The sequence below is a fragment of the Polypterus senegalus genome, chromosome 1 (genome assembly GCF_016835505.1).
Source record: "Polypterus senegalus isolate Bchr_013 chromosome 1, ASM1683550v1, whole genome shotgun sequence".
NCBI lineage: Eukaryota > Metazoa > Chordata > Cladistia > Polypteriformes > Polypteridae > Polypterus > Polypterus senegalus.
This window is the reverse complement of record NC_053154.1, coordinates 124,190,037-124,211,000: the sequence shown is the minus strand read 5'-3', so window position 1 is coordinate 124,211,000 and position 20,964 is coordinate 124,190,037. Positions and strand designations below refer to the sequence as shown.

The following is a 20,964-nucleotide window of genomic DNA, read 5'->3' as shown; positions in this document are numbered from 1 at the left end:
TTATTCCATTGACAAACTTTGGTGCCAGCTGAAGGCTATAAAAAGACAAACCCACTGCTGGAGCTGGTTTGGCATGGTGAGCAGTCCTTATTAGCACTACATTTTTTATTTCAATAAATCCAAAAGTAATAAATTCACTATATCATACTCATTTTGTTGTGTATTCTGTGAAACAAAGAGATTGATAGGTCCTTGTCTAAAATTAAAATATGTAAATAGTGAGATAGATACAGAGACAAAATATCTATTACATTGAAGAATGAAATCCTGTGAAACATGGGGCACAACTCATTTAAACAGCATAAAACTTGGGATTTATTTTTTAGACTCCCCTCTGCCCATTAGGGCTTTCTTTGTATTTAACTCTGGCCTAATTAAAATAACATAGCATTTTGGGGCAAATATTGAAAATAACAGGCCAAAACTTGAAGCTAAAATTGCAAAAATTTCAACAGCAACTGTATATTTCCCAGGGGTGCTAAGATAAGCAGGAATAAATGTTATCCAGACCGCACAAAAAATAAGCATACTGAATGTGATAAACTTGGCTTCATTGAAAGTGTCTGGCAGATTCCGTGCGAGAAAAGCCAATAAAAATGAAATGCATGTCAGCAGACCAATGTAGCCCATCAAGCAGGCAAAGCCAGTTATTGATCCAACGTCACATTCAAATATAATCTTTGAATTTTGGTATTTAGTGTTTTTAGCAGGAATAGGGGGTGCTATACTTAGCCAAATGATGCAAATCAAAGACTGTATAAAAGTAAAGAAGAAAACAGTGCCTCTTTGCTGTGAGGTACCAAACCATTTCATTCTGTTATGACCAGGAAGTGTACTTTTAAATGCCATTATCACAACAATTGTTTTTACAAGTATGCAAGAAACAGAAAGAACAAAACTTATTCCAAACAATACATGTCTTATCATGCATGTTAAATGTGAAGGTTGGCCTATGAAACACAGTGCACAAAGAAAACAAAGAATCAGTGACACCAGCAAGAGGAAACTCAGTTCAGAATTGTTGGCCTTAACAACCGGAGTGTTCCTGTAATGAATAAAAACTGCCAAGACGCCAATCGATAAGCAGGATCCTGACAAGGCTGTTGTTGTTAATGTGATTCCCATCGAGTCTTCATATGACAGAAACTCAATTTCTTTAAGAACACATTCATTTCTTCCAGAATTTGGCCAGAATTCAGATGTGCACTTGATGCATTCAAGAGAATCTGTTAAATAAAAATAAGCAATATTCCCACATGAAAACATGCTTTGTAACATTTTGTTATCAGTTACTTATTTATGTTAGTTTTGATTTAACTATTGATGGGCTTGCTATCTGCAATTCACAAGATGCAATAAGAAGTCTGTAGAATATCTGTCAGATGTGTTTGTGATAGTACAAATGTTAGAATACTTGACTGTGGTTCAGTCTTCACCAAGTCTCAAATGGTAGTGCAGTACATATGAATGTTAATTAAAGTCTCAAATAATAACAGTAGAAGTCAGACAACATTCAGTCCCCTCATTTCTATCCTCTCAGGTATGTGGTCATTAGAAAATTATGTTTCTGTTAATACTTTAAAAAAGTGTGTTTTGTGTTAAAGCTGGCACTGTATAGTTGAAATGTGTAGCTATAAAATCCATATATTTGGGAAACCAGGCAGTTTGAGGAGAAGGCTGTGAATTAGCCACCATGATGCTACAGTATTTACTAGGTAGAATGTAGTAGTTTCAACAGCTCCAGCTCCATGTAACTTTTAGAAAATGTATAAAATATTAGGATTTTGTACAGGGTGGTCCAGACCTAATTATGCAGATCCAGATCGTCTGGATGACTTTGATTTATGCAGGGACGATTCCAGTTCGGCGCAAAGATGATTCCTCATGTCGTCAGTTCGCACACTTCTCGATGGTCTGGGATTTTTCGGGTGATTTTCTATGTAATAAACTTTATAAGTTATAGCGTAATGAAAATTGCATAATTAGATCTGGACCACCCTATATATACAAGATGAAAGTGATATATGTCTAAAGAGGTCACATCTAAATGTTGTAAGAGTTCCATTGGCAGGATCCAAAACATCTTAGAGCACGCACTTGCAAACATTCACATTCACTTAGGTAGACAAAACAGTTCTTTGTAATCTGAGGTAAATGTTTACTACTGAGGGCACACCAGTCCAGAATCAAACAACACTCAGCTTTTTTCAATGCAATGTATAGAATATGTACAATTTGTAATCAGTTTGGTTTAACCATGTATTTTCTAACTCAGCCATCATTTTTCTGCCCCAGTTATTTCTATTCAGAGTCATTCTGAACTTGTCTTTGGGGTGTGTGGGAGCAGAAGAACAGTTTATGTGGACTGATATATCTTCTGGAAAATGTTAAGGCAAGGAAAATGCCATTAGGCAATGGGTATTAAAACTTAATTAACAATCTTCAACTATTTATCTATGTTCTTATTGTATGTTATCAAGTGTAGGGTTGAGGAAAACCAAGAAGGTAATTGGTTTAAGGCAGTAACTGACTCCCGATTGGTGAGGTGGTCCAACGTCACACTAGTGTTCATGCAACTCTATGTATTTCATATATAGAAAACCAGTGAGACACTGGCAAACTTCTCTGTATGGTGTAAATCCCATGTCACAAATGCAATTATTAAAAAAAAAATTATCTTATTTAGGGAAAAAGTCAGTCAGTCAGTAATTATCCAACCTGCTATATCCAAACACATGGCCACGGGGGTCTGCTGGAACCAATCCCAGCCAGCACAGGGTGCAAGGCCGAAACAAATCCCCGGGCAGGGTGCCAACCCACTGCAGGGCACACACACACACCAAGCACACACTAGGGACAATTTAGGATCTCCAATGCACATTTATTATGTCCTACAACAAAATCTCTGTTTTGCTGAACAGACACTATTCTTTACATACCAATTTCAAAACTGATTTCTCCTGCAGCACATGGTATGCAGTCAAAACAGCAAACAGGCTGTCCTTTCCGTGTGGCTTTTCTCGTTCCAGGTGGACAGCTTCTGCTGCATACTGATTCAGGACTCTGTCAGATAGCAGAACAGCAAGCAGAGTGTTTGAGTACTGAAATGATTACAGAGAAAATCACTATAGCTACAACTGGTTTATTTACAGGCTGCATGCCAGTGCAACAATAACTCCCATTTTTTTAAAAATAGGGTAAATAATTATTCTTACCTTTTGATTATTAAAATTCCAAAAAATGTCATTTTCTTTAAGATTTATTTCTTGGCCAATTGGAAGAGATCTATCATATAAACCAACAGTTTTTATTTTTACTGTTCCATTAATACTTTCTTGCCAGTTCACTATGTCATAAATTGCAAGGGCATCTCCATTTTCATCAAAAGCCACTCTGTCTCCCATATGAGTGGTGAAATTGACTTTCTTCAAATATTGAAGAACCTTAGTTTCAGAGAGAAAAAAAAACAAATACTGGAGAAAAAAATATAGTAGTTCAACCATCCTTTTTCTGCAATTCAGGGAAGCAAGAAATATGAGTCTCTCTAAGTAGCAATGTGCTTAAGACAGGGAACCATCCTTTAATGAAACCAGCTTAATTCACCTTCAAAATCACGGGGATCCAGAGTCTATCTGAGCAACAAAATTGCACCAGTCTGTTGAATGGCATTCTAACACAAACATACACACTGGGGCAATTTAAAGCTGCCATTTAAAACAGATCTTAGGATGTGAGAAGAAAACCAGAACAGCCCGAGAAAAACATAAGCAGACGTAAAATCTCCACACAGACGGTGACACCTATAAAGCACTGAGGAAGCAAGCAGTGCTAACCACTGTATTACCATACTGTTACAGAGAAATACATTATTTAAAATAAATTAGCTGTATTGTAAATAAACATAAATATGAATTAGTAGACAGATAGACATAAATACTGAATATGCTGTATAATATACATAAGAACACATATACAAACGTATCCATGCCCATATATATATGATACATAGATATACACATATACATACGTATCCATATCCATATAGATATATAATTATATATAAAATGTATATAGAGTATATTTGTAATTTTTATAAAATGTGTTTTAATGCTCAGCATTTGACAATCCCTTATTATATATTATTTTTAAAAATTTGTTTCCACCAAAATACAGAGTATATTCAGAGTAATATTTGAATATATTTATACTCAAATGATATCAAATTAATATTTGAATATATTTAAATTATTATTATGCAGATGCCTGTGACATTGTTTCATAATCTGAAAAATAACCTTACCTGCCAGGGTTGTACATTTGTGATACGACATGTTTTATTCATAAATGAGCTGTTTTCTGTATCACAAGAAATTAAATTGTGCAGGGCATGTGCTATGGCATGCACAGCTTTATAAATATTATAAGAAGCTCTTAATTCTGTGACATCTGTGTAGGCAGTTGCTGTTGCTTTTATATCCTCAGTTCCTGTGCATAGCTTAGTGTCTGACCAATTTGTACTATTAACACTGTCCTTAAACTTACATTTGAATATTGTTTCCCAGAACTGCTGTACTAATTTGTTGTTGGGATTAAAATCAGGATGCACCTTGTACAGAAACTCCTGAAATCCTGAGATTTCACCTTTATGAATGGAGATGCCCAGTGTACCTCCAAAGATTTTAAAGATGTCCATGGTGATTAATACATGAGATGTGCTCCATGCTTCACTTGCAATCCATTGCTTGCCAGTTATGTTTTGGTGAATAATTTCTTTAACCAAGCTGATTAAATCAGAACCAGATGAAAATACCACAATGACTTTTGCACTTGACTCTCGTATAGTATTTGCAATTTTAGAAACTTTTAGATTTTCATTAATTTTAGGGATAATTTCCGTAAAAGCAATACAAGCAAAATTCTTTATTTCTTCACTAAAAGTCTTCACTGCATACTGCCCGTAGTCATCGTCACTTGCTACCACACCAACCCAGGTCCATCCATAATGTCTAAGAATGTCACGAATTGCCATCACTTGGAAAGCATCACTTGGGATTGTTCTAAAAAATGATGGGTATTCTTGTTTATTGCTTAAGCAAGGACATGTAGCATAATAACTAATCTAGAAATGACAAATTGCAACAAAAAAACAACATATATTGAAATGTGTCAGATATTATTGTGTTTTAGAAAGATTAACACTTACACAAGTCAGGTTGTAATTCCTCCATGCTTGTAGTACTGTATTTTCTGAGCATGTGAGGTCCTTAAAATTAATTTTGTACTTTGTAAGAAGTAGTAGCTTGCCACACATTTGCAATACTTTAAATTTATTATTTCTGACATATTCACATTAAACGGGATGTTCAATTAAATATATGATCTGTAGCTATATAATTAAGAATGTTTAGTGAAAATATGTTTTTTAACAACATAACAATGAAATATAGAATGTGCTAGGTATTTGGGTAAAGATTAATCAGTTTGCTTTTATAACAATAAATAATGTAAAAAATCAAATGTATCAAGTTTAAATTTATTACTAAAAACACAGAATGAGTGATAATTATATTAAACTTATCAGTTTGCTTTACCAGTGGAATGCCAAAAAGGCTGAGTATTCTTGATATGGCTATTGAATGTGTTGATGCAGGATCACCAATGATGGCCAGAACTGGAGGCAGACCAGCACAGTAATAATCCAAGATATTTTCATCTAGACCACCTATTAAGGCTGCTGCTGCACTCAGTGCGACAGGCAGTTTCATACAATTATCATAAAGGCTGTAACCCATTGTTATATTTGGAAGAAGTCTGTCATCTTTATTTATTTCTTCAATAGCAAACACCATAGCCTGTACTGTCTGAAATAATGAAATATCAAAACTGTCAGAAGACAAAAGAACAAATTATGAGTTTAAAAATATCCAGTAAATTATTTGTATGTATGCTGTCAGTATGGTGACTTTCAAGATAATTATTATTATTTCTGATATAATAATTGTTTTTCTGTAAACTGATTTCACAGATTTCTCAAAATTAGTTAAACAAAATTCTGTGGGTACCTGCATGAGTCTGCAACTTATACTTTTTTTGTAATTATTTATACATTTAATTATTTAATTAATATACTCATGATCTTTTAATCAATGCATTTTCTTGTTTAATTTTAAAATATATTTACTGAATATATTTACTGCCCAAATACTGTCTGTTTTAAATCAAATAAAATATTTGTAACATTTTGCAATTTTACAATTATTCCTGTATTACTCAGGTGTTTTCTAGAGAAAGCCAGTATTTTTACCAATGGAGACCTTAAGAATATTACTGTAACACTTTTCATCTATTTCCAAGCCACTTTATTTAATTTATGGCCACAAGTTCCTACAACCTATTTCTATCCTGCACTTTTTCATAATCAAAAGTGACTTACAGCATGTTCAATCTGAGCAATGCTAATGACTTTTTAAAAAGCAATTAAAATGAAATAAAAACAATGAACATAGTATACAAAAAACAGTAAACCTTCATAACCATTAAAACAAATGTAACAGTAGACAAAAAGTTGGAAGCATGAGAATTTGCTAATGTTTTTTTGCAATGAGAAGTCAAGCAAAATGACACCTTTTATTGGTTGTTGGCTTTTTTGAAAGTAGTAAAATATCTTTGTCTGGTTAAAATTAAACAATAAACATTTTGCTATTAAATTAGACAAAATAAATGAAAATATTGTAATAAATGTACAGTAAGATCAATCAGACACTTACCCTTCACACTTCCACTGTCCAGGTTTGGACTGGATCAGGGACTCCTGCAAAACTGCTTTGGTACTTACTTCAAAAATGCCTCCTATCATAATGTCTCCACTTCTATATAATCCACTGAGTGGGAATGTTTGCTGGATTTTGCATTTTGGTATATCACATAAACTGTTTTTAAGAATAAAACTCAGAAATGCACACAAATAGACTACTGATGCCATTTACTCAAAAGAGGAAATAACCCTGATGTCTTTATTGTGACCTTCTTTTATAGTCAGAGCTTTTAATCTCAAGAGATTAGGATGCAATATGGGTTTGTGAAAAACATTATTTATAAAAACAAGTTGAAAATGGCATACTGTTTGCATGGAAAATTATACGGTATACATATTTTTTCCAAAACATGTAACACATACATTTCAAAATAATAAAAGCATTTATTCAGAAAATACCTAAAACATACTAATACAAAAGAAGCAAATGCCACAGTACAAAAATCAACTCAGAAAAAAGAAATTGGTTTAAATTAATATACAGTGTATATGTAATAGTTTCTTAAACTGTTCCTGAAACAATGGAAATAAATGATCACATACTGATTGTTCTACAAAATGTTTTTATTGTTGCTCCAGTATCACATAGTCATAGTCCAAAAATCTGTACAGTATGTACTGTATATGTATGTAAATATTCATCCATTCTGGAATCGACTTCATTAACTTGCAGGGCTTGAGAGGCTGGAGTCTATGCATCTGGTTCAAAGCAAGAACAAATTCTTGGTGGGACACCAGCTATATACAATAAATTCATGTAATTATTATTATTGTATTAAATTTGCTTTTCAGAATCTCTGCCCATTAGGGCTTTTTTAGTGTTAAGTTCTGGTCTGATAAGAATAATGAAACACTTAGGAGCAAATATTGCAAAAAGGAGGCCAAAACTTGAGGCCAAAATAGCAAATATTTCGACAGCCACTGTGTACTTTCCTGGTGAGCTAATATAGGCAGGTATGAATGTTATCCAGACTGCACAGAAGATCAGCATGCTGAATGTGATGAATTTAGCTTCATTAAAAGTGTCTGGCAGGTTTCTTGCCAGAAAAGCCAATAAAAATGAGATGCAGGTTAGTAAACCAATATATCCCAACAAACAGCTGAATCCAGTTACTGAGCCAATATCACATTCAAATATGATTTTTGAGTTTTGATACTGGATGTTTTTAGCTGGAAGCGGTGGAGATGCAGTAAGCCATATTATGCATATTAGGGCCTGAATAAATGTGAAGAAGAAAACTGTGCTTCTCTGCTGAATGACTCCAAACCATTTCATAATATTATTGCCAGGGAGAGTAGCTTTAAATGCCATTATTACAACAATTGTTTTTACTAGAATGCAAGAAATACAGAGAACAAAGCTGATTCCAAACAATATGTGCCTCAGTTTACAGGTTAACTCTGTTGGGTGGCCAATAAAACATAAAGAGCAAAGAAAGCACAGAGTTAATGAAACTAGCAAAAGAAAACTCAGCTCTGAGTTGTTGGCTTTCACCACCGGAGTGTGTCTGTAGTGAATGAAAACGGATAAAACAATTACAGACAAGCAAACGCCTGATGCCGCTGTTGCTGTTAAAGTAATGCCCATGGAGTCTTCAAATGACAGAAATTCAATTTCTTTTGGAACACATTCATTTCTTCCAACATTTGACCAGAATTCAATTGGACATTTGATGCACTCAACAGCATCTAATACACATGGAAATAAAATGGATAATACATATTAGTTTTATCAGCCAGGCATATGATTTTTATAACCAGTAAATATGCAATCATTCTTTAATTCATATTTATTATTATTTGATTGTAGAGAAAAGCCAAGCAAAATTACACCTTTTATTGGCTAACTAAAAAGATTACAATATGCAAGCTTTCGAGGCAACTCAGGTTCCTTCTTCAGGCACAAAATTGGTAAAATAAAGAGTTTGTGGCACAATAGTTAACACTTCTGTTTCATAGCTCCACCAACCCTGCCTAGTGATTGTTTATGTACAAGCCTGAATGCTGCAGTTTGTTGTAGTTTTTTTTTTTGTGGGTACTTTTTGATTCACCTTAAAGACAAGCACTTCAGATTATCTGGCAACTTCAAATCGACCAAGTGTCGATTGCCATTTGGAGTTTAGTAGGAAAAGAAATAAAGCAATGCTGCAGTCTTTGACAGATATCAATTAAGTGTATGTATATCCTAAAAAGTGGCTTTTCTGTGTGATGCTGGAGTGAATTGTGTTTGCAGGCTGCATATTTGTGTATAATACAATTCATATGCCAAAGATGTGTATTTCCTAACTGATGACTGTCTCTATATCTAATTTACTGCATATTTCATAGTACCAGAGTAAGATTTCAATGTTCCGCCAACAGGAGTCTATTTAGCTACCACAGGGTATTTCGCACACTGACCGCGAGCCAATTAATAAAGATGTATCAGTTGACCTGCCAGCCTAGAAAAAACAATATGCATTATTTAGCACTAGAATTCCCAAAGTCTGTAAAAATTGTATTTCCTCATCAGCACTGCTGATAACCACATTTGTTTTGCAAATGCGTCAATTAGTATTGAACTCACCCATCCCTCCTTCAGCCAGCCATTTGCCCCTCCTGAAACTTACACCCTCTGTTTAGCACTGCCATCTGGAATCCTCTCACAGCTCAAGTCTGCGTTGAAGATTTTATACGGCAAAGACTTGTAAGGAGATATATAAGTAATGATATATTGTTATTTAAAATACATACATTTCATGTGTGTTCCACGTCTACAACGATCCATGTAAATGTACGATGAAACAAGAAATGTTTTGTCTTGTAGACACAAAGCAAATGTATGTGTTTTTTATATCAAATATAACCTCTTGAAAGTGAGTTGATATTTTTTTGACAGTCACGCTTCAGTGATGTGAACCAGCATACAGACATAAACTGTCGTTGAACATTAATATTTGCAACAAATAAACCTACACAGAATGTTACTTTAAAGTTATGCATTTATTATATCCAGTATGACTGTTAGAATGTGAAACACACACATACAAACATCATTATTTGGAAAGGCTATTTGAATTTCACATTCACAGCAATGAGACAAATGCGCTGTTACCCAAGGATAAAACCAAATAAAAAGAAATCATTCAAATAACATGTTGCTGTGAATTATGGTTAAAGCATGACATAAGCTTGATATATTCATTATAATTGTGTCCCAAAACGAAAAAAAAAATAATAGAGTGTCAGACAAGGGGAGTGTGAACATATTTCATGAACTCTGTCAATTAGCCAGCGGCAGTAATGTGAAGAAGTTGTCTGTTGTATTTCCTAAATAAGGATTTGCATTTAACGTGAACCTTTTGAGTGTCTTGGTGTCTTTATTTTTGAAAAGGGTCTGCATTTATTGAAACTCCACAGAGCACTTATGCATATAAAACCCTTATGTGTGCTACCAGTCATCCCACGGGGGTTAAGGACTTTCCTAGAATGAAGTTACGAGGCTTATGGATCCGTTTCTGGACAAGTGCAGAAGCGTAACAACAACAAAACGTCTTTACAGTGCTGTCACTGGCTAATAGACTGCTGCAACATTCATGAAAATGATTGCTGTGCTGATAAGGCCATATGAGTTTCCTTGCGTGTGTTGGGAAAAATAGGGTGATCAAAGTAAATAAAATTTTGGTGTGGATTCTAGTGTTAAACAAAAATCAGTAAATAAAAACACTGGAGTCGCAAAATGTTTATTAAATATTATTACTATTATAATTATTATTATTATAACAGGAAGAGTTTGGCAAACTTTAACTACCACTAACACAATCCAAAGTGAGGATGTTTGGGCATGAATGCTTACTCAATAAATCTTGTGACTTTTGTGTCATTTCCCGTGACCAGGTACAAAACGGCAGTAGTGGAAAATGGTTTCCAACACAAAATTGTATCAGTGTGACATCATCTACCTAACAATAAAAATTAATAATGCACAAATAACAGATATAACAAAAATAATTTCAACAGAATAGGAACACTGATCTCACTAAGGCAAACAATATTCATATGAATTATGTAGATGTTTAACTAAAATATGGGAAAATCCTTTCAACTTATTAATTTACACTGATAAAAGATGTTAGAAAAAAGTCTAATAATGATCATATTATTCATGAATAAGGTTAATTGACAAAAGTGTTTATTGTGGTGGATATGCTGTGTTAGTCTATGACCTTGTTCTGTGAATATTTTTCTGGAAATTCACTGTGACAATTTGTGACATTGCAGAGGTGTAGCCAATGTTGGATGCAATTCCCTAAACCAAACCCCAACCTACGTATATAACGCAAGTCCTGTTGTGAAAGCAAACACGTCCTAATACAAAATAATAAATGAAGATCCTATGATGGAAGTAAAAAAGGAATAAAAAAAATCCACCAAAGAACATTCAAGGATAGGAGAGGCACTGCATTACCCACAGTATGTCAACTGTGATGGACATGTGGTCCAGACTCTTGGGGAACCACCCACAAAACATAGGGAACTTAAACAAATTTAAAGAAACAGTACAGAAATACATTTAAACATAAAAAGTAATAATATATAAAACACATTGACTAAATGATAAGTGGACAGAACAATATTAACAGAAATAACCATATAAATAATTTAAACTGCAAAATTAAATGAAAAGGACAAAAAAAAAACATAAGCCAGGGTAAGGAACCCCAGCCAAAACAGAACAGATCCTAGTAGTGGGCTACAAATTAGCGAAAACTTGTAAATATATTTAAACACAAAACTCACACACAGAAGAAAATTGAAAATGTGTTGTGTATTTGTGTCTTAAAGGTAGCATCTTTTTGTATGGACTTGCATGTGACCTTTATGTAATACGTAAGCCTACTCCTTTAGTAATATTACCCAGAGTGCTGTGCAGTTGATACAAGCAGGAAGTACGGAAGAATCCATGTGCTTTAGTGTTGGAAACATTTGGTAGTACTGGCAGTGAAAAAAACAAAAGTATCAGGGAGAAAAAAAAAAGCAAACTGTACTTTTCAGTCCGAGCGAAGTAAGTACCTGCTATCAAATTTGTGGTCAAGCCTTTGGGAATTCTTTCCTCCTGTCTATAAGAAATTTTACTGTTCAGAAATTTGTTTCTTATAATTGACTTTGCTGTGTTTGGCAAAGTTTCTGAACATTTCCACAATTTCGCTAAACCTGAGGTGAGGAGAATTCAGCTGGGTTTGCACATCACTACTCATGAATAACAACGGGCCGCCAGTGTTTGATTGTGTGTTTTTTTAAAGCAGCAGATTGCTTTCTTCTACTTTGGAATACTGCCTAACTGATGATTGTAATAAGTGAGGCTTTATCTTTTCTCAGGTGTACAAAACAATTCTTTACAATGGGGTTATTAGTAATTTTATATTCTCAAAGAAGTGTGCCTTTAAAAAACTAAACTTTTTTTTTACTGTATATACTGCACATTTTGCTTATTAAGAAGATGGCACAATCATACATTGGATAACTGCCTCATGGTTCTGGGACACTGGGTTTGATTACCAGCCCTGTCAATAGCTTTGTGGAATGTGTAAATTTCAAGACATCTTCAAAAAAGTGACCATTTACTTTTTCGTTTTTGTAGTCTGTATACTTTTATTGCGCTTTAAATGCCATGCTGAAAGGATTAACATGTCCATTACAGTATATAAAGAAACTTACCAACTTGAGTGCTGATTTCTCCAGCTGCACATTGTATACAGTCAAAGCAACAGACTGGTTCTCTTTCCCTAGTGGCTTTTCTTGTGCCAGGCTGACAGCTTTTACTGCAGACAGACTCAGGAATCTACGGATGAAAAAAAATATATATTTATGTTATTCTATGGAACTTCTGTGCCATAAAAAACTATGCAAAGAACATATATCATTAATGTATTTTATCATTTAGATTTCATAATTGGCCTTTTTCTTCAGTGTTAACAAAGAGATTACACTTATTCAGGAAGTGTCAACAACAAGGCATGAATCAACATTTAACAAGATATCAGTCTCTAGCTAAACACCCCCATATCCATTCATACCAGACCATTTTAATATAACATGCACATCTGGAACTTGGGAGAAAGCCAGAGACTTCCAAAAAACCTTGTGAACACTGGGTGAATGTGCAGACTCCACAACATCCACGCTGGAGACCTGCCCAAACCATTTTGTATTCAAATTATAACAGTATAAAATAATTTTCTAACCTTTCCTGTATTAATATTCCAAATAATATCATCATCTTTAAGAGACAGTTCATGACCAGCTGGAGCAGATTCAGCATAGAAACCAACCGTTACTGTCTTTAGAGTCCCATGGTCACTTTGTTGCCAGTTAACAATGTCATAAATTGCAAGGGCATCTCCATTTTCATCAAAAGCCACTCGTTCTCCTATATGAGTAGTGAAATTGACTTTCTTCAAATAATGAAGAAGCTTTTTTAAAGAAATAATAATAACATGTTTAAGAACAGATTTTTAATTCCCAGTGTAAAGTTGCACTTTGTATTTAATGGTTGTGGCTATCAAATAGCTAATTCTGTTGAATAAACTATTAATGTTTATTCATTTCAGTTTATTTGGATACTTTATATTATCATGTTGTTACTATCATTTTATGGCATGGCAAAAAGTTTCCCCAAAGGAAGGATAAACATACTATATTTGTCATGTTTAACACATTTTGTGTTACACAAGCTTTTCTACACCTTCAAAGAACAAATTTAGAAAAATAAAATTTAGGCTGGCTGGCAAGGCAAATACAGACTGCTGCTTTCCACTCATGGTTGTATTAATGTCATAATATGTTCACAGCATTACTGCAGCAGCTTTTGAACACTGGGAAACTACCTGTAGACAGGCATTGTCATCCAATAACAGACATTCTTATGCCAGAACTGATTGGCCTTCTTTCTTATGTGTGATGAGCAGTGTGGCAGTGTAGCTATGCAAACATTACTGCTTAAAGATACATGAATGCCACTAAAACACTGTGGGGCTTCTGATCCTACATGTCTGCAAAAATACAGCTGGGCATTTCTCAAAAAAAGCTACATGGGCACTTTGCAGATTTTTTTTTTATTTACCCTTGGACTTAATCACACATTCCTACTGTAATTTTCTGCTGTGGCATTTATTTGACAAATCAAAACACTTTTTTATTCTGTTATTTTAATTACCTGCCATGGTTGCATATTTGTGATGTCTGCACACGATTTGTTCACAAATGGGCCATTTCCATTTTCACAAGTTAACAAATTATGAAGAGCATGTGCAATGGCATACACTGCTTTATAAATATTGTAACAGGCTCTTAATTTAGACACATCTGTGTAAGCCGTTTTTGTTCCTTTTATGTCTTCTTTTCCCGTGCATTGTTTTCCTTCCAACAAACTAGTAGAATTCTGCTCATTTGTATTTTCTTTAAATTTACAATCAAACATTGTTTCCCAAAATTGTAGAATTAAATTATTTTTAGGATCTGAAGTAGGCTGAACCTCATGCAAAAAGGTTTGAAATCCTGGCATTTCCCCATTGTGAATTGTAATACCTAATGTCCCACCAAATGTACTAAAGTTGTATTTCTCAAACAAATCATATGAATTGCTCCAAGATTCAGAAGCAATCCACTGCCGACCAATAATGTTCTGCTGATTTATTTCATCTGCCAATGTGCTGAAGTCTGGTGCAGGTGAAAACACCACTATAACTTTTGCACTTGATTCTTTTATCATTTTGGTTACGTGACGAACTTTATCAATATCATTGATTTTAGGAATTGTTATAGAGAAAGCAATACAAGCAAAATCTTTTATCTCTTCACTAAGAGCTTTTATTGCAGACTGTCCATAGTCATCATCCGCTGCTATGATGCCAACCCAGGTCCAGCCATAATGTTTGAAGATAGCACTGATTACTTTGATTTGAAATGTGTCACTGGGTATTGTTCGAAAGAAAGTCGGGTATTCCCATTTGTCACTCAGGCATGGACAAGTAGCAAAATAGCTCACCTTACAGGAAGCAGAATGAGAATAAATAAATTAAACCAGAAAAACAATGAAAATATGCAATTGTTTAAGCAAAAGATTTTAAGCAAAAAAAAAAAAATACAAACTCCTAATAAACCTGAATTATTTACTCATTTTTTCATATGTTATCCTTACAATCAGCCTGGAACAATCATATTCCTAATTGTTATTAATACATTTCTTTATGCCTGTTTAGTAATTAATTTGAACAATTAAATTCTAAACCTATATGTTGCATTGAAGTGTAAAGGTTAAATAATGATCTCATCTCATCTCATTTAAACCCAATTAATCCAGTTTAAGGCCACTGAGGGCTGAAGTCAGAAATAAAGCAAATACCAGGGACCTATTGATGTCCATTACAGGCCCTATTGATGCAAACATCCACACCCAAACTCACAATTGGGGCATATTTAGAATTCTGAAATAGCCTAACCTAAGCATATTTAGGCATGTGCGAGGAAAGCTGTAGTACCCGGGGAATACAATATAGATATGGGAAGAATGTGCAAATGCGCAACAGCTGGGCATGAGATTTGAACCATGTATGCTACATTTGTGATATATATACACTACCAACTGCCCCACCATGCCAGCTGTATGAATTATGCTTTATCAAAAACTGCTGCCTAAACATTATTTCAAAAGTATTGCTTGTTTTCAGATAGTGAATGAACAAAATGATGCCTACCATTGGTATTTGGAAAAGGCTTAGAATCCTAGATATGGCAATCGAATGTGTTGAGGTGGGATCACCGACAATGGCCAGAACTGGGGGAGGCCCTTTGCAGTTTTCTGTTATATCTTCCTTCATTCCAAGAGTAAGAGCTGATGCTCCTCTGAGAGCCACTGGCAGCCTCATACAGTTGTCATATAGAGTGTAGCCCAATTTTACATTCGGAAGGAGTTGAGTGTCATTGTTTATTTCTTCAACTGCAAAAACCAGAGCTTGTGCCGTCTGAAATAATGCTATATCAAAACTGTAAGAAGAGAAAAGTGTCACGTGTGTTCATGCTTTAGTTGTGAGAGTTGCGTTATGTAATGCCCTAACAAATTAATCATTTGTTTTTGACATTTGAATTGAAATGTATTAATATAGATTTTATTTTAACTGTTTGCATATTTTATTTTATTTTAAATGTTGTCACACAATATAAAATTCAATTTATTTTTTATCTGTTTACTTACCCTTCACAAACCCATTGACCTGGTTTAGAAGTAAATGATAATTCCTGAATTACTGTTCTGTAGGAAACTTCAAAAATCCCTCCGATCATTATGTCTCCATTTTTGTGCAAACTGCTGAGTTGAAATGTTTCCATGGCTCTGCATGTTAACTGCTCCAGTGCAACAGTGCTAGCAGTCAACAATAAGGACATAGAAATGTGCAGGATGAATGCCATTGTTAAAACAGAACTAATTTGTGCTCTACTTTATAGAGTAACTAGTGAAACCCCTAGAGGAATGTATGCAAAAAAACAAGATAGGGCAATTGTTCTTGTAAATTATTGGTTTTTTTTTATTATTCTTGAAAAGAATTTGTGTATTGTTTCATTGTTATTCTGCATGAATTGATCACTTATGTATTTTTCTTTTATAAAAAAGAGTTAAGGAATATTGCATTTTTCCAGTGTATATCAGCGTGGCTACAATATTGATAAATGTGAAGCAAAATGATATTTTTGTGTTAAATGCTGCACACAAAAAAAATCAATTTTGAAGTGTGCCACCATTATTGTGGGAAATATGGGCACCCACCTCCCCACCACCACCATCACCAATATACTGTACTTATTCTGATATTAACTTTAGCACTATTTGTGCCATTTATGTGAGAACAGCTTAATGTCTGATAGAAAGTCACTGGTTTTAATTGTGACTAACCCTGACTTTTATGTACAGGTCCATCAAAAATGGGCACAATATAAATGCTTAAAATGTCAGTTAATTGGTCACACGTAGCACTGCTTTGCATGAAGAGTAAGCATTAATCCATCCATCCATCCATTATCCAACCCGCTATATCCTAACTACAGGGTCACAGGGGTCTGCTGGAGCCAATCCCTGCCAACACAGGGCGCAAGGCAGGAAAAAAACCCTGGGCAGGGCGCCAGCCCACCGCAGGTAAGCATGAATCATTTTGCTCAATTGCCCACTTTCAAAAGACATCAGTGGAAAAACAGAATTAAAACCAGGCACATGTTTAAAGTTCCATTTCCACCTTTTTTGTGTTTTTTCTTTTTCTGTCCATTGTGCTTTTCTTTAGATTTTTTGACTTGAACTGCCAGCTGTCCCTTACAACAGGTAGTATTCTGCTTCAAGGAGAAATTGGACAAAATGGACTGGAAGGTACACCTAAGTTAAAACATGGTTGAAAGGTCAAATACTAAAATTCAGATATAAAAATTCATAGCAGTGAAATCAAACAGAAGCACCAGTGAAAGATTTTTTTTTTGCTGAGAGTATCCACAAAATCGGATTCCTGTCAAAAACAGTAAAGGTGTGTATTCTTTTATCTTTGCTTACTTGTTAACTGGTGAATGCAATGGATAAACTAACCCAGCCTTGCTAATAACTAAAAAAAAACAATATTTCAACAACAACATTCTCTCTTCTGGACAATAGAAAGGCATTGTAACCTTGTGAACATAAATGACAGGTAATTTTGAAAGATTAAGAGGAAAAAAAATGCATATATAGAGCAAAAGTGTGTAGCAAATACATGATTTTGGGTTGTTTCCACCTCAACTAACATTAAGAATGAAGAAGCCTGGCATTTTTCAGCTCAAAATATACATAAAATAATATTCTGAGCATAACAAAATTGCCATAAAACAAACTTACTTTTCAAAAATCAACATTTTCTTTTCAAAACAACATTTTTCACTGCCCATTTAATTAGTTTGTTGATTTAGTGGGTCACTCTTGAATAGACGTTACTAGGCGAGCACATCACAGCATCCAAAACTACACTGGTCATGACAGGGTTGGAGAACATGTGAAGGATGTTACTTCCCATGTTAAAGGAATGCAGTCTCCTAGTAAAAAAGGGTCTGCTCTGCCCTTTCTTATATAAGTTCCTCTATGTTATGAGACAAATTTAGACTATCATAGATGTGGACCCCAAAGTACTTGTAGTAGTGCTACATGTAAATGTAAATAATAATAAGAAAAATATATATCGTTTAGGCTATGGTCACCAAGCAGAATAAATATGTTTCAAGAGAGCAATCAAATATTTCATTTTTACCATATACATCCTGAACATAGCAATAATTTAGTTTTCTTCTCTTCTACTCTTATCACATGAGAAGCAAAAACAAGATTATCAGTAATATTTAAACAAACGATGTTCATGAAGTATAGTATTGGTAATCCGTAACGTCAAACACAGATGTCTGTTTATTTGTACAACCCTGTCGTGAACTCAGGCTTCTTGGGGACAAGCAGCTAGGACTGCACAAATAATGTTCAATTTTTGTTTTATTATTTATTATTTGTATCATTGTTTTGGTGACATCATTTTTGTCATAATTTTTTGTGTTAATTTCTTTACAGGTGCCACCATTTTCAAAATTCTTTTTGCTTTAATAGTATGTGGTTGTGTAACATTCCTCTACGCTGCTCTTTTCTTCCGTTTAAATCAGGGAAGAAAATATAGTACATCAGTTGTCTTGAATCTCAGAAGTTTAGTTTCCTTGGCGTCTGGGAGAGTAAAAAGAAATACAAACTAACTGAGTCTTCTGCATGCTTTCTGGGCGATGCACCTATTTCCAACTTTTCTCTCCAGCAAGCCAAATTCTACAAACAATATAAACAGTTGTACATATACAGTATACAACTGGGAGGGTAAAAAGAAATACAAATTAACTGAGGCCCCTGCACTCTTTATGTGGATTGGGGGGATCCTATTTCTAATTTTCCTCTAAAACAAGGGAAAAACATTACAAAAATTTTTTTACGGAGCTCTGCAAAGCCCACCCTACCTCTAGCAAGCCAAATTTGTGCTTACTGAAGACAGGAAATGAGTCCATACAATTGCTCCATAGGTAATAGCCCAAAACACTTGCTCTCCCAATAATAGTTCATGTCTATGTTAAACACATAATGAACAAAATGGACACAAACATTTTGGGGAAATATAAATAAAAAATATGCATATATATAAATACAAGTGTAACATTAAACATGAATTAACCCTGTGTCAGGGATGCCAGGGGCCATGACCCGGCCGGGACGACATGAGGGACCGGATGTGGGTCTGTGCCCACCCTGGATCACGTGGGGGTTGCCTTCCGGGTTACTCTGGGGGCCACGGGTACAGGGCATGGAAGCCCTACCCTGTAGGGGCCCGTGGTCACCGCCAGGAGGCGCCCCAATGCCTTGGGGACCTGTTACCCCAGCACTTCCGCCACATCAGGAAGTGCTGGGGGGAAGAATTAGGACGGCGCCTGGAGAGCTGCCGGGAGGACAGCCGGCACTTCCGCCACGCTGGGGCGTGGCCAGAGGAGGCATGCTGGGAACACCTGGAGCTCATCCGGGAACTGTTTAAAAGGGGCCGTCTCCATTCAATCGGGGCTGGAGTCGGGAGGAGGAAGTACGAAGCTCAGGAGAGCTGTGGAGGCGGCCCGAAGACAAGGCATTGTAAGGCCAGGACTGTTTTGGGGGTTTGTGCACATTTTGGACTGGGTCTGAGTGACCAAATAATCTGTAAATATTGTAAATAAACGTGTGGTGGTTGAGAACAACATGTCCGCCTGTCTGTGTCCGGGTCAACTTCCACACCTGTTACAGTCGCTAGACACATTGTGTATATGTCATCTGACCTTTGTGGTAGTTTTTGGTATGTTATAAAAGATTTCCACATGCATTGAAAGAGTTTGCAAAAAGGAAAGTTTTGATTTGAGCACTATTAAAAAAAACACGACATCAGGCAGTACCAGAAAGGTGCTCCTCAACTAGTGACTGCTGTCCGACAATTTCTTGTCAAATTAGGTACCAGCAGAAGTAGCAGCTATAAGGAGCCTCAGATATCATACTAGGAAGTACTAAGAGTTTCAGGGCCTTTATTATCCAATGTTATCTTTCAGTTTCAGTCTAGCTTGTTTTGTTATAATTTAGTTTGTTTTCAATTTTATTTTATGTTTTTCTTTTCAGTTTGAAGACCGGTGCCCTCTTGGGACTATTCAACTAGATGATATTGTGCCTGAGGCACAGACAATAGCATCCCAAGTAGATTCCTGGAAGACATCTAGACTTCATCCAGGAATCACTTACCATAAATTTGCACAGTCAGCTTACCCTCCTCCTACTGACATGTCTGAGGGAAGGTTCTTTGTTCGTAATCAGGTGGTTGGAAAGTGCGGCAATTATTCTTCTTTTTTGGACATCCTTTGATCAGTAAAACAAATATCGCCAGGGATGTCAAGAACTTTTAGAAATCCCGTGAGTTCTGCAGTAGAGCTAATGTCAGTTTAGCTTTCCCCCTATTCATTCTTAGAAGAACATAAAGGTAAAATTTATTACCGATTTGCCTCCATCAAAGAATCATATTATAATTTTAGTTTATGTTGATTGATTCTCTAGGAGTGTACTCTGTGTAGCATTGACTTCTGTTCTTTCTGCAAAACAGCTAATGAAATTTTTTATTCACCACTGCTGCATGGGTTACCCAAATCTATCTAATCTGATAGCGGCCCCTTTAAAGGGATTTTGTAGTAAAGTGGGCATCCAAGTTAAACTCACTTCTGGCTACCACTGAGAATGCAGTGGTTTGTCGGAAATAGTTAAAGAGGATTTAAGAAAATTCCTCCAGTGCACAATTAACTTATTTCAAACATGTTGGTATGATGCATTACCTATATCAGAATTCTCAATGAATATCCTTTATAAATATTCTCTTAAGATGTCCCAGTTTTAAATGTAATGAACGATTTATGTCACCTAAGCTACTTTGTAATAATCTTGATTCTGTGTTACCCTCTCTTTCAGAATTTCTTAACACCTTACATAATACCCGGACCAAGCTGCAGGAGCACATGTTGACAGTGGGTGCCTGTGGTAAGTACAGTGGAACCTCGGTTCACAAACGTCTCAGAACATGTAC

General features: G+C 35.2%; 2 protein-coding genes across 2 annotated transcripts; both read right to left on the bottom strand.

The window, feature by feature from the left end:
• Positions 1 to 315: 315 nt before the first annotated feature.
• On the bottom strand, positions 316 to 6,856 carry LOC120529649 (extracellular calcium-sensing receptor-like). The gene is made up of 6 exons (XM_039753676.1): positions 6,768 to 6,856; positions 5,592 to 5,883; positions 4,301 to 5,119; positions 3,216 to 3,443; positions 2,940 to 3,063; positions 316 to 1,226 (listed from the first exon to the last, which is right to left on the bottom strand). The coding sequence occupies exons 1-6, from the start codon at positions 6,854 to 6,856 to the stop codon at positions 316 to 318; spliced, it is 2,463 nt and encodes an 820-aa protein (XP_039609610.1).
• Positions 6,857 to 7,589: 733 nt separating this feature from the next.
• Positions 7,590 to 16,180, bottom strand: LOC120529592 (extracellular calcium-sensing receptor-like). The gene is made up of 6 exons (XM_039753554.1): positions 16,047 to 16,180; positions 15,550 to 15,838; positions 14,010 to 14,840; positions 13,039 to 13,266; positions 12,512 to 12,635; positions 7,590 to 8,503 (listed from the first exon to the last, which is right to left on the bottom strand). The coding sequence occupies exons 1-6, from the start codon at positions 16,178 to 16,180 to the stop codon at positions 7,590 to 7,592; spliced, it is 2,520 nt and encodes an 839-aa protein (XP_039609488.1).
• Between the last annotated feature and the right edge of the window lie 4,784 nt (positions 16,181 to 20,964).

What these genes read in the sequence shown, in the direction of transcription:
- LOC120529649 (XM_039753676.1), bottom strand. Translation starts at nt 6,856, where the DNA reads ATGATAGGAGGCATTTTTGAAGTAAGTACCAAAGCAGTTTTGCAGGAG. An exon ending in GGACAGTGGAAGTGTGAAGG is followed by an intron (nt 5,884 to 6,767) that starts GTAAGTGTCTGA and finishes GTCTTCTGACAG; the next exon opens with TTTTGATATTTCATTATTTC. An exon ending in GGAATTTTAATAATCAAAAG is followed by an intron (nt 3,064 to 3,215) that starts GTAAGAATAATT and finishes GCTATCTGACAG; the next exon opens with AGTCCTGAATCAGTATGCAG.
- LOC120529592 (XM_039753554.1), bottom strand. Translation starts at nt 16,180, where the DNA reads ATGGAAACATTTCAACTCAGCAGTTTGCACAAAAATGGAGACATAATG. An exon ending in GGTCAATGGGTTTGTGAAGG is followed by an intron (nt 15,839 to 16,046) that starts GTAAGTAAACAG and finishes CTCTTCTTACAG; the next exon opens with TTTTGATATAGCATTATTTC. An exon ending in GCCTTTTCCAAATACCAATG is followed by an intron (nt 14,841 to 15,549) that starts GTAGGCATCATT and finishes GCTTCCTGTAAG; the next exon opens with GTGAGCTATTTTGCTACTTG.